A 12684-nucleotide genomic window follows, 5' to 3' on the forward strand; every position below is an offset into this window, starting at 1 on the left:
AAATACTTCTATTAATTCTGAGGTCTTTCTCACTTTCAGAGATGAGGATCTTGGGGATCACACTGAAGTAAAGTCTCCTGATGGCCAAAGTAAAAAGTGGTGAGAATCAATGCATAATTCCCTCTAAAGTTTAATGATCAAATATCAAGACTTGTAGCTGTTTAGCAGAACCAGAAAATATGAATTTCTATTACAAGCAAACAGAATTTGCCCAGTGTTAAGATATCTGTATTGTTTCTAAAATGTGCCTGATTAACCAAATATAACAATAAAACTGCATGTATTTTGATAAGCAACGAGTCAAACCTATAATCTCTCATGGAGAATGAAAATGACTAGTGACAAGATCCTCCTAAGTATTTTTGTGCTTATCTAAGTATTCTGTGAATTCAGCTGCTGGCATCTCAAACAAATATAAGAAAATGCATTCCTAGTAGAAAAGCTTTACTGCTACTAGATTTCATTATTACAAAATCTAGGATCCATTTTGGACAATTAAAGTGAGATTAGTAATATGTTTTTAGGCACCATTCTGATGGTGTCTTTTTTGAGTCTTCCATTTAGTAGTATACCCACATGAAGAGAGAGAATGTAGTCATCTGTATAGATAGGCAGTTTTTCTATTTTTTAATAGAAAATATTTTTATCCCAGCAGTTCCACTCGACAGTCTGATCAGGGAAGCATATACTGAGCATCTCCAGTGAATGAATTTCTCTTTCAGCTCTGACAGGGGCCTGCCCCAACAGGAGTCGGGCACAAAGGAGGTGCTGCTTCCTGCAGCCCCGCTCTGCATATAAAGCACCACAAGCACTGAGTGAGGGTCGTTCAGCAGAGCCTCTGTCCTTGGCAAGCTCACTGAAATAATCAAGCTGCAGCCCACACATCCAGAGTTAAGGCAGATAATGATCACGTTGTTCCCTAATATAACCTCTGGCAGAACCAAACAAGAGCAGCCTTTGTCTGAGCTACTTTGTAAAATCATCAAAAATATTATTAGCACTTATTCCTGATATCCCATAATTTGTATGACAAGGTCTATTTTTATGTTTGTTTGCCTGTCATGTTTTGTGGCAGGGAAAACTGCAGGAGGAGGTTTCTCTTGCTTGAATTATAGTCCTGCTTTTTGAAATTAGTCTATGTATCTACATTTATTTGGTAATTTCTAATTAAAACACAACTGTAGTATATCCAAAAAAGAAAATTTGGAACTAAAAGCCTAAGAATACAACATAATGGAATACTGACAAGAAAATGTGGAATGCTATCAACAACTGAGAGTTGCATAGCTGAAAACCCCAGTGGGCACTTTGAGGAAAATAGAGTTCAATTAAAGTTAGATGAAGTTTCAGTTGTATATATATGAATATATCAGCATAAAGGAGGACTAAAAATTATAGGTCAATGACTGTATTATTTTTCACCAGCAATGATTTAACCAAAATAAGTTAATTTATTTTACCTGCTTTTTCTAGTCCAGGCTTCTGAATTCATGACTGTAAGTGTAAATTAAAACTGTGTAGCTGAAACATATTTCTAAAAATTGTTTATTTTCTTGTTGTGTGGTTTCTTTTTTATTTTAGGATAATTGAGAAAGCATATGAAAATCCTCCAAGGGCTCCAAATAATCTCCCAGAAATAAACTACTCTAGTGACAGTGAAAAAAAGACCAGGTACTGTGGAAAATTAATTGGGTACTGTAATGGCTAAAGTGGCATTTCTTGAAAAAAATTCATAAAAAACTTTTTTATGCAAGAAATTTCAGGAATGCTTAGAAAGTTCTCATTGGTCTCTGGAATCATGGCAGCCCCTTTCCAAATCTGCTTCCAGGATCCCAGGCAGAGAGGGTCACAAATCCTAACTCTACTGCACAGAGAGAGTACAAGACACACCATGTGTAGCTCTAGAGAGAGAGCTGAAACATAAAATTTAAGAGGGCAGCTAAGCCAGAATTCTTATCTAATCAATAGAGGAAAGGCATTTCTTGAATGCTCTTATTTCTTATGAACTTGTTTCTTTATGAGACTGTAAGGAAACAGTGCCCCTTAAAGTGCCTTCCTTTAAAGTTCCTTTTTAACTTCCTAAACCTATATGGGATGAATCTGAACCCACATATCATCAACCCAACCACTGACACTGTGGCATGGGATTCTGACTTTTTGACCAAGAACAAACTATTTTAAAAACCATTTCTCTTGCAGTACTTATGCCCTGGCTGGATTCTGCCTCTACAAACCCACATATTGCAAACCTGAGTGAAAAATGTGATGTAGGGATATTTAATAGAACTAGCTGTATACCATGTCTATTGGTATCAGAAAATAACTGAAATAAAAGGAAACGTTATCTTGTTCTTCATGGTCAAAATTATTTTTGTCAAAATATGACAACAAGAAGTATAATATATAGTTCTTGAGTGAAAGACCTTTTTGGATTAAGAAAACCTCTCTTCAGTATCAATCCACCCATCTATATGGATTATTTATGTAGGAAGGATTGTTTAAAGGCATAACCTATAGGTTTGTATTGCTGTATAATAGTTGCAAACTGCCTGAGCCAGGGGTGATGACTCAGGAGGGAGAGGAGAAATCTATTGAGCTTACTGACAGGGAAAGTAAAGGTCACAGTCTGACACTTAATAGGAATTATAGTCAATGTCCCCATCCTTAACATTATGCACACCTGATCCTTCCTGTAGATATGATTGGGCACAGGATCTTTAATCCCTCATATTCTTATATCTGTAGTTGGAGTACAGTTGAAATCTGTGTATTCTGAAAATTCTGCATGACCTTGAAGGACAAACCCATACAATGGCTGAGAATAAAAGCAAAGCAATTTAAGATTAAAAATGAATATTCAACAGAAAAATTAATTGGCATTTTTCAGCATTTTGTGCACATACAGGCTCTGAGTTTTAATATTCCGATTATCTTTGAAAGTTAAAATAGAGAACAGTAGTAGAAGAATAACAGGGCAAAGAATGTGCTGCAATATGCAACGTTACCTTACACTTGATAGACTTTATACCCTCTACCTGAACCTCTAATCCCATTTTAATTCATGAAAACTTATTAAATGAATGGTCTTTGTCAGGTATTCTTTCAGGTTTTATGCAATGGGTTCTACAGAGTATTTTTGTTGAGTAACTTGCTGTATGAACAAGTCACACCACAGCAAGTAAAGGAGCGACTGATACGAACTGAAAGAAGGGACGTGATCAGATGCACAATTCTCAGGCTACACTGGGACTCAGTTTTCACTTGGTGTCTTGTCAAGCTGTCAGACTATGCATTTATTTAAATGTTCTGAGTTTCCATACACTTTCAGTTGACAAGGTTAGAAACTGATGCTTTGGAAATATTTTTGCTGTGGCTTCAGCGTTTTTTGTTTTACACACTCCAGTTGTGGTTTTCTTCCTAAGCTGTGATTATATATATTTTTGAGTATTTCAACCATAATACAGTTAGTAAAATCCAAGGGCTGCTGTTCTCTACACTAGGACACTTGATTTCCAGTAAGATAAAGTAACTTTCAGGCATGCAGCATGTAAATACCCATATTATGTTGAGTGTCCAATGCACAGTACTCACGACTTTCCCCAAGATTCCACAGTTAAATACAAGCTGAATGGAAGATTTGGGAAAAAATAAGCCTAACAACAAAAATAACAAGCACAGGCTCATACTTTACAGGAACAAAAAAATCATATACCTTTGCCACTTTTCACTGTAGCAAGAAACTTTAGGCAACTACACTAGCAATATACTCCACCCTGTGGCATGTGTTGAGCACATTCTTGGTCAAGAGAATTTCTCAGTCAGAGAAACTCTTTCAAAAGGTGATCACTTAACTTTAGTTTGCATTCCTACTTAGTAAGCTTACTTTTATCTCACCTGAAATGTAAATGGAGCTCTAGGTGTTCATGTGAGGAGATAATTCCTCTGTGGTGAGCAAACCCAGGTTTGTTACATTCTGATTAAATAACAAGCCCATTGTTATTTCTATGTTATGTTCTATGAAATATAAATAAAACATTTATCATTTCAGCTTATCAGTAACTGCAATTTAAACACATTTCTGGTGCTGCACAGAAATCAAATAAGACATATGTACTTTACAAAATGCAGGTATGTAGAAAAGAGTATCTGAGCTTCATAACACCTTACACACACATGTTATCAATCTGTTGTATTTCCTGGTCTGCAGAGCATTATTCAAGAGTGATATGAAACATGTAATAATTACTATATACCTTGAGAATTTATGGAGAATAGGATAAATAAATCAATCCAGAAATCTTCAAAACACATATGGCAAGATTACTTCTTCAACTGTCACATACATGTTCATCCCTTTCATGGAAACAAAACTGACATTTATGTAACTTGGAAATGGGAGTGTTAAAAATGCAAGATTTAACTTCCCTGATAATCAAATTCAGTATATTCCTTTCCACTCTGATATAAGGAACAATACAGTTACTGTAGTGAACACAAATCATATACTGAAAAGCCTGTATTATGAAGACTCTCACTCTAATTCTAGGGACATATTATAATTTTGTTTGGCTGTTTGACAGCTTTTTGAGGACAAGTGAAAGAAGAAAAGGAAAATGAAAAAAAGTAGTCTGTCACCATTTTCTGATATGTATCATTTAGGCTGAGATATCAGCACAGGAAACCCAATACTGTTATGTAAATTTTGCTCAATGGGCTCATGGATTTAATTTTGAAGTGCTGAAGAATCATTCAAAAATAGAACACAGTCTAAGGACACTATATTACAAATTTTACTATATTACTAGTTTAAACTCTTTATTTGATATATTATTCTTGATGATTGTGAAAAAAAAACAGAAAAAGAACTCATCACCGAGTTTTTTTACAAGCATGTTGTCTTAGTTTTTTTTGCATATTATCATCAATGTAGTGAAGCCTTTAAAAATGTAGTACTGTTTAGTGATAGCTATGTACTCTTTGCTTCACAGCAAATCATCACTCGGTGGCTATGAAAAAAATATAACTGGAAATACTATCAAAACTGTTTATTCTACTTCTGATCGGTAAGTACACATTAATAACATCATAGAGTAGCAAAGGACACAGACATTTACATAAGCATTCAAGTCTTCAGACAAAAGAGAGCCCTGGAAGTCACCGTCATCAGACAGCTTTTCGTACAAAGCTCTCTTTCAGTGAGATCTTGCCATCAAATCATTACCACAGTTCAGCAGCCTAATATTATGTTTGTCACAGTTGACATTTGAAAATATCTATAGAAACAAGAGCCAATGCCTTAAGTGACAAAGTTGGCTTTGTGATTCTGTAGGTTTCTATCTCAGGCAGCCGCTTACTCTGCAAAATTTCCTTCCTTTGTGAGAATGGTAATGACCAAATTTATGTACTAGCATGGAGGAACAGGTTCACGTGACAGTGCTGTTGAAAACCATCTTTTCACACCAGTAAGACATTCCCAAATATAAGCAGGATATTTGCTCAGTCTGTAATAACTTACCTCATGGGGAAAAAGAATGAAAAGTGCCCACAATTTTCAATTCCATTTGGACAGCCCTACTACCTGGAAATACCTAATCAGAAAAACTTGTATCCTTTCCATCATAAGGATAAGGAACTCTGGGGATTATTACATATTAGTACAGCAGTTTGTCACTGACAGGGAAGGATCAAGAGCCATTGATTTAGTAATGCTAAAACAACACCAACAGTTGTATCTAGATAAAATACAAAGTGATGTCACATAGGAGTGCAGCAAGAGCTGAGAAAATTTTTTAAAATGTTATTGTCACGAATACCCTGTAGGCTGTTCATACATTAATTTGCTATAATTGCCAAGAAGGTATGAGTTCTGCCTGCAGTGCAGAAAGTCAAAAAAGTTTTCAGGCACCTCTGCATCACAGAGAATTCTTGAACCAGACTGATCAAATTATGGCACTTTGAATTCAACGACGAGTTTACTTTTGAGATTAAAACATTAAAATCATTCCCCTCCACCTTATCCCTGTTTAGTATACATGCTCTCAAACATTCAGCAGCTTAATTCAGTTTATCAGAGAAGACCATTCTATCTACCAAGGTATTTTTGTAACTTGAAAATTAAGCTCAGCAATTTGCCCATCATAGGAGCATGTGTATGACACCTGTCAACAGGAATGGAGAGAATACACAAATGACATTTTCCCATTATGGCCATTGTACAGTATACAAATGTCTTTCTCACACAGTGTGCTAACCTTATCAAATTTCTGCTTGAGATTTCAATGGCAGTTCTTTTTCTGACAGCTGATGTTATATTATATACACAGGAGTATAATTGGAAAAGATATATGTACATACTGCAGGAAGCCCTTGGGCATAGATGCCAAAATGATCTTAGATGCCTTGCAAATTCACTGTCACTCGACTTGCTTCAAGGTAAGAAGATTTCACCTGCTATCAAGAAATAAAATTTGATTGTAATACCTGCATTATAGTACACATATAATAAGAGATTATTTAGGCCTTAGGCCTTCTCCACCTGTGAGAATAAGTAGTCTTGAGACTGGAGGAGAAGATTAATGTAGGAAATACTAATCTCTCTGTTTCCCTCTCCTCCCTACACAATCCTTTCCTTTTTCTTTCTATCTCCCTCTCTCCTTCTCCCTCTATTCTCCTCCTTGCCTCTCTTCCCTTGCAACCATAAACAGGATAAAGGATGCAGCTAAATGTATTCTTAAAGTCCTACACATTTATAAGCCTTCACTTCAAGTCTGATACAGTGAATCATATCAACTTATACTTTCTTCATGTTGTAAAATTTTATTCAGTTTTTATGAAGTTTTTTAGCTGTTCTTGATTGACATCCACACCAGTCTTAATTATTAAAAAGAAGGTAATTTTTTCCTATTTCCATTAAGTATGAAAGCACAGAAGAAATTTGTCTTTTGTTTGTAATTCCAAACCCTAGGCCTCAGACTAAAATTCACTCTTAAACTTTTCTCAGGGTATGCCTAGCAATTCTCAGTCCCATAGTCTGTTCTCTTTCTGCCTCATTTGTCTTATTTCTGCTTGCATCTACACAGAGACTTTGTTGTTCTAACAAACAATACTCAGCAAAGTCACTGCATTAGCATAGCTCATATTTCTACCCAGTCATGCACAGCTTTTACTTCTGCTTCTGACAGCAGTCCCTATTTACTACATGAAAAGTAACATTAATCAGAATACAGCAGTAAGGTTGCACTTCACATGTATGAAGCTTCACGTCCTTTTTGTTTACTGTGGGCTTTCTGAGCTCTCTGAGCACCAGAAAGGCATTTTCTTCCATGGGAACTACTATATAATATGTCCTCAATACTATTATTGCAAATAAATATAAGTTCTGGCCTGCTTCCATTCTTTTTAGACAGATCAACCCACATAAAAAAGAATGGGCTTTTCTATAGGAGTATTATCATGCTGGTAGTGGCTGAATTATCTGTTAAATACTTACATTTTTGAAATTTTTTTTTTTTTTTGTTACCTACTATCAAATAGGGACCTGTTTGGCCAGGAATATTCAGCTTAATTTTTGTATAACTACAAATATGACAGCATTGGCAAAAAAAATTAAACAATTGATGCAGGTCTGTGGTTCATGCTTGTAGGTATATATTTAGCTAAGTAGTGCAATTTCTTATATTCATTTAGCTCCTTACAAATACCCTGTATCCATTAGAGATTTGCACATAGCTGACAGCAGTACACCATCTTAATTTCCTTGTAAAGGTATATACAAAAAGTACATTAATTAAATAACCCAAATTTTAGATCTTTTTTTTCCTCTGTGTAAAAATTCTAGCTTATATTGGTCATGAGAGCTTTGAACACATGGCCACCCTTTTGCTGATTTAAACAAAGAAATACAAAATCAGGGAAGACAGCAGATTGTTTTAATAGCACCTTAATACTAATGGTGATTTTCACTTATCAGTGGATAAAATATCCAAAGAAACCAGAATTTACTATTCTTTCACCAGATTTAAATAAATAAATAAAATTATCTGGGTATCAAGATCCTAGTTTCTGTATCAAATTACCATGCTTCTTGATCCACTGTAGGCTTTCCCTGTGATCTTGCTAAGTCAACATACTCTGTGTGTATCTGTGCATTTTCTTATGTGAAACATGGGCAATGCTTCTCTATCTCAAAAAATTACCCTTTTTGAGACGTTTGTGAAAGCAGTGTCCAGGTAACAGCAAGAACGGGAAACACAGTTAACTGTTAAGATAAAGTGCCATAAGATATTTTGAAATAAGCAGATCTAGATTCTTTAAGATCTATTCTCTGTTAGATGATTATGTGTGATCATTCTCCCTTTGTTCAGTGAAGAAGGAAAAGGTTCTCAAAATAGTAATTCATTTTATTGTAGGATAAAACCCTAAGCTAAGACAGAGAAAGTAACAGTGCCCTTTGGAAATGTCTGGAGGACGGACAGGGTTGTTGAGTGCAATGAGTACCTAGGCAACCAGTTGAGACACTGGTAACTGATTTTTAGATATCTAAAAGTGACATAGTCAGATATCTAACTTCTTCTTTTCTTAAACTACTCTTTCAGAGTTCATTTTTCATATTGCAGTACTAATAACTCCTATTCTAGTCTGGGGTTGTTTGTTTCCTAAAGGAAAACATGGTGGGTAAGAGTATTAGAGACATGTTTCATTTTAATTTTTCTTCATTCTTTGACTTGTGTGTTGAAGTGTGAAGTATGTAAGAGACCTCTGGAAGATCTAAAAGCAGGAGACAGCATTTGGATTTACAAACAAACTGTGCACTGTGAGCCTTGTTATTCCAAAGTTAAAGGTAAGGCACAAGATGTATAATACTGAAGGTGGGAAAAACCATTTAGTGAACTTCATTCAGAAGACTTCAATATATGACAACACAGTTTTTGATCATTTGTGTGTACTTAAACCTTTTCAAAGCATTTACTTCAGTAAGTCTGGGTGCTTAGGATGATATCCAACCCCAGGTTCTAGACACAATTATTCTGTATCTGTGAGGGAGATCTAGTCACACTGCAAGTTCATCTCTTCAGGTCTCTCTGTAGAGTTATACCTGTGCAATCAATAGAGACATGCAGAGGGAGGCAATGGCATCTTGCCCTGGAAGTGAGAATAAATTGCCACCTGAGAATCAGATTGTTTTACTGAAACAAATAAGCCAGGGTGCAGAGGTTTTTTCACCTAGTGGAGTAATTATGATGAGAGAAGATACAAAATCTGTGAAATCATAATGAAGATATTACATGTGATTATGATGCTTACCTTTGTGAGGAGCAAAGTGGGTAAAAAAATGTGCAAGGCAGGAACAAATAAACATTTTGTTTTATTTTTTCTAGAAGTTGCTAGATTTTAAGTCTTCTCTCTTCATGGCAATTATTATTTCACAATACTATAAATCAGCCTCTGTACCAAATTAATACAAACAGAGATATAGATGAAATACTCTGACAAGCTCATTTTCAACTATGTAATTCTGAGATAAGATCATGTTAACTAAAATTATATTAAAAATTTGTTTTCTTAGAATACTTTTGTTAGTAACTCATTACAAAATCTGATGGGAATGGGGAATTTTGCAAATAATCAGATTAGAAAATTATTAAAGCATAGTAACAGTTTTAAAACTGTAGAAAGACATACCAAGGATCTCTATATTAAGCACAATAAATTGGCATGTCCTATTTCATCAAGTTACAAGACAGAGAGTCAGACTTCAGTAGACATTCTAAAAAAGAAAAAAAAAAATCTGAAGTTTCCTTGTAGGACACTTAGAGCATAGTGCTTTGCTTGGCATCTCTGATCAATCTTTTCTCTCTTGCAGAAAAATGGATCTACTAATTTTGATGTACAGAACGTATGACGAAGAAATTACTATCGTTTAGTTACCTGTATTGGCCTGTTAATTCAAAACACTGTGGGAAATTATTCATTTTTACTGCTGGGAATTCTCTGAATGAAGTCCTACAGCATGGTTATTAAAAGAATTATTTTAATGAGAATTTAGATGCATTTTCACACTCATTGCAGGAGGAAAAACAAGACATTGGTCAGTATATTTATCAGATCTGTGAAACCACTAAATTTTATGTAAAATCAATGATAATTTATTGAAATTTTCTGAATGCCAGGACATTCCTACATATTTGTTTTGAAGGGGCTGTATTCTCTTTTCCTCCAATATAAAGACCTGTTTGCTTAATATAGCATGAATGGGATTCTCCTCATCAAGATTAGCCATTTAGAAGTCAGTAATTCAGTTTAAACTATTGTTTTTCATGCAGAGGGAAGTGGGTTCATATTGCACCTCCAAGGGGAGACATCAAACTCCAGAGAAAGGTTCTTTTCAAATAACTTAAATGATAAGTTTGAGATGGAACAAATAATTTTTGGAAAATGCATCTCTACTACTGCAGAAGGAATCTGGACAAAAATTGCTAGAGGGTTTTAAGAACTACACCACTCCATGTTTGCAATTCTGGTATCACCATTTTTTTAAGCAGTGCACACTTACTAGTTGCCATGAAATAATGAAACATCTACTTTGTTGTATTTATCTTTCCTACTTAAATTGGCTATTGAAACACTTTGGATCGATTCATCTTGCCTAAATTTATACATATACAGTGTAGATTTCTGTTTCTGAGATACTTGATTTATTCTATCCTATATAGAAAAGCAGACATTTGCAGGAAGCAATTCAATTGGTCAGATTGCAAACATCTATTTTACTGTGACATTAATCAATATACATCTTTACTTCCATGGTTTGCAAAGGAACCTGGAATGAACAGCTCAGATTTCTAGACATCTACACTATGTCAGTTACACTCCTTCTTTTGAGACTACAATGAAACCTTTTTTTAATTTCCTTTTGGAGAGAATATAAGTATAGAAACTGAAAGAAGAATTCCTGCTTAGTTATAATATGTTGTCTAAAATAATCAATAGTTCAGTAGCTTACTGGACAGACAAACGCATTGACTACTAGTCTTTGTCATGAGATGCTTTGGATTATGGTTTATTCAGAATGGATTTTTCTTTCTTACATCTCAGTTTAAATGGACTTCCTGGACATGACAAAGACAGAGCTAGTGTTTGAAGGCTGCTGGACCTAGGCAAGAGCTTAAAAGCATGCAAAGTACTACAGCCATAGGTTAATATTAGACTGGTGAGTAGCTGTCCCAGTCAAACTCTCTCTCCTTGACTGCACATTTCATAGGGGAGGCAGGAGGTATGGATGTCTGTGTAATTTAAACCACTGGGCCTGCAGGTGAATCAGTATGTATCTGGCTTAAAGGATGTTCAGACTGATTATGCAATGGAGACATGAGACAGCAGATATTTTGTTTTGTTAATTTTATGAATATCTTATTAATTAATGTCAGTAACTCTAATAAATCTTTAGTTATTGATAATTTTTCTGGTGTGTGTGTCTCTTGCAGATGACATGTCCTAGTTAAACTATAATTGTTAAAACTCTGTGCTTTACCAGTAAACAATGGTACAATGGGGTGTAAAAAGTACTGGCAAAATTTTAACGTCACAAATTTGGTCCTGTTGAGAGACCAACACTTATTGCTAAAGCCCAGTTACAATGGAAGATATTAGACATTAATTTGCGCCAGCACATTAGAATCTAGGACTTCCTAGTATTTGAGGGGATGAGAGATTTCGGTTCACTCCCCCAGAGACCAGGAACTCTGGATGAAAATATCTGCTACTTAAATGCTCACTGACAGAGAAGTAGCAATAAGAAACAATAATTCTGTGCTCATTAAGCCATCCTCACTGAACAGCCCCGGTAATTTTGCCATGTGTTATTTTGTTATTTTTTATTATATGCTGCAAGCTGGCTAAGAAGAAACATCAGGTTTGTGATTTACCGTATCTGGCAGAGCAGTACTCATTAAGAAAAATCATATTAACATCTCAATACCAATGTATCAAAACTTAAATGTTTTTTGTCCTTTTTGCATATCATTAGCCTGTGGTGTTTCATTTCCCTTTGACTAGTCCTTCCATGAAACAATACAAATGAAGAGTTTGCTGGCAGCTGTTTTAATGAATGTGTTATCTTCAATAATGCATTAAATTAGACTGAAAAGCTGTATTGAGAGATGATGTACTAAATTATGTGGGGGTTTGTGATTCATCAGGCCCATTTTTTTCAGTGTGTAATGGATACTTTATTTTACAAAGCTGGGGCATCGCTCTATGGGGAGGGGAATCAAGCAATCAGAGGAAAGGAGTGAAATAATGCATATAATGCATATTGATGCATTTAAATATGTAGATTGCTTCAAAACTACTGATACTTACAAGAACAAGGAATGTCATAAGAACATCTTTGCAGTGTTAATATATTCTTTTGTATCCTGTGTAGGGTCCCACAGAACACTCAGCCTGAGCATCCCTCCCTGTCAGTGCTTGACACAGAGTGATCAACATCTGTAACACTGTCCACTCATCCTCTTCCTCAGAAATAAAGATCATGTCAGTATGACAAGACACACTCTCTGTTACTTTGCAGAGTCTCCTTACCTAGGCTTGTAAAAAACATCAAATGGATCTTGCATTTATTTCGTAGGTCACCTCTGTTCCTTGCTTCTTCGTATAGGGATGTGTGTACTGTTGGGATAGCTT

The 12684-nt window shown here is 35.2% G+C and overlaps 1 protein-coding gene across 5 annotated transcripts in view; it reads left to right on the plus strand.

Annotated features, from left to right (window-relative positions):
• The window catches only part of SCEL (sciellin), a 69052-nt gene extending 56901 nt beyond the window's left edge, over nt 1–12151 (plus strand). For all 5 annotated transcript variants that reach the window (XM_059839186.1, XM_059839189.1, XM_059839191.1 and 2 more), the window contains 6 exons: nt 40–99; nt 1582–1671; nt 4989–5063; nt 6324–6432; nt 8737–8839; nt 9863–12151. In XM_059839186.1, the coding sequence (XP_059695169.1) occupies nt 40–99; nt 1582–1671; nt 4989–5063; nt 6324–6432; nt 8737–8839; nt 9863–9879 (454 nt within the window). In that variant the 3' untranslated portion in view covers nt 9880–12151. The remainder of the gene's footprint in view (nt 1–39; nt 100–1581; nt 1672–4988; nt 5064–6323; nt 6433–8736; nt 8840–9862) is intronic.
• The last annotated feature ends 533 nt before the right edge of the window (nt 12152–12684 follow it).

The sequence above is a fragment of the Haemorhous mexicanus genome, chromosome 2, assembly GCF_027477595.1.
Source record: "Haemorhous mexicanus isolate bHaeMex1 chromosome 2, bHaeMex1.pri, whole genome shotgun sequence".
Taxonomy (NCBI): Eukaryota; Metazoa; Chordata; class Aves; order Passeriformes; family Fringillidae; genus Haemorhous; species Haemorhous mexicanus.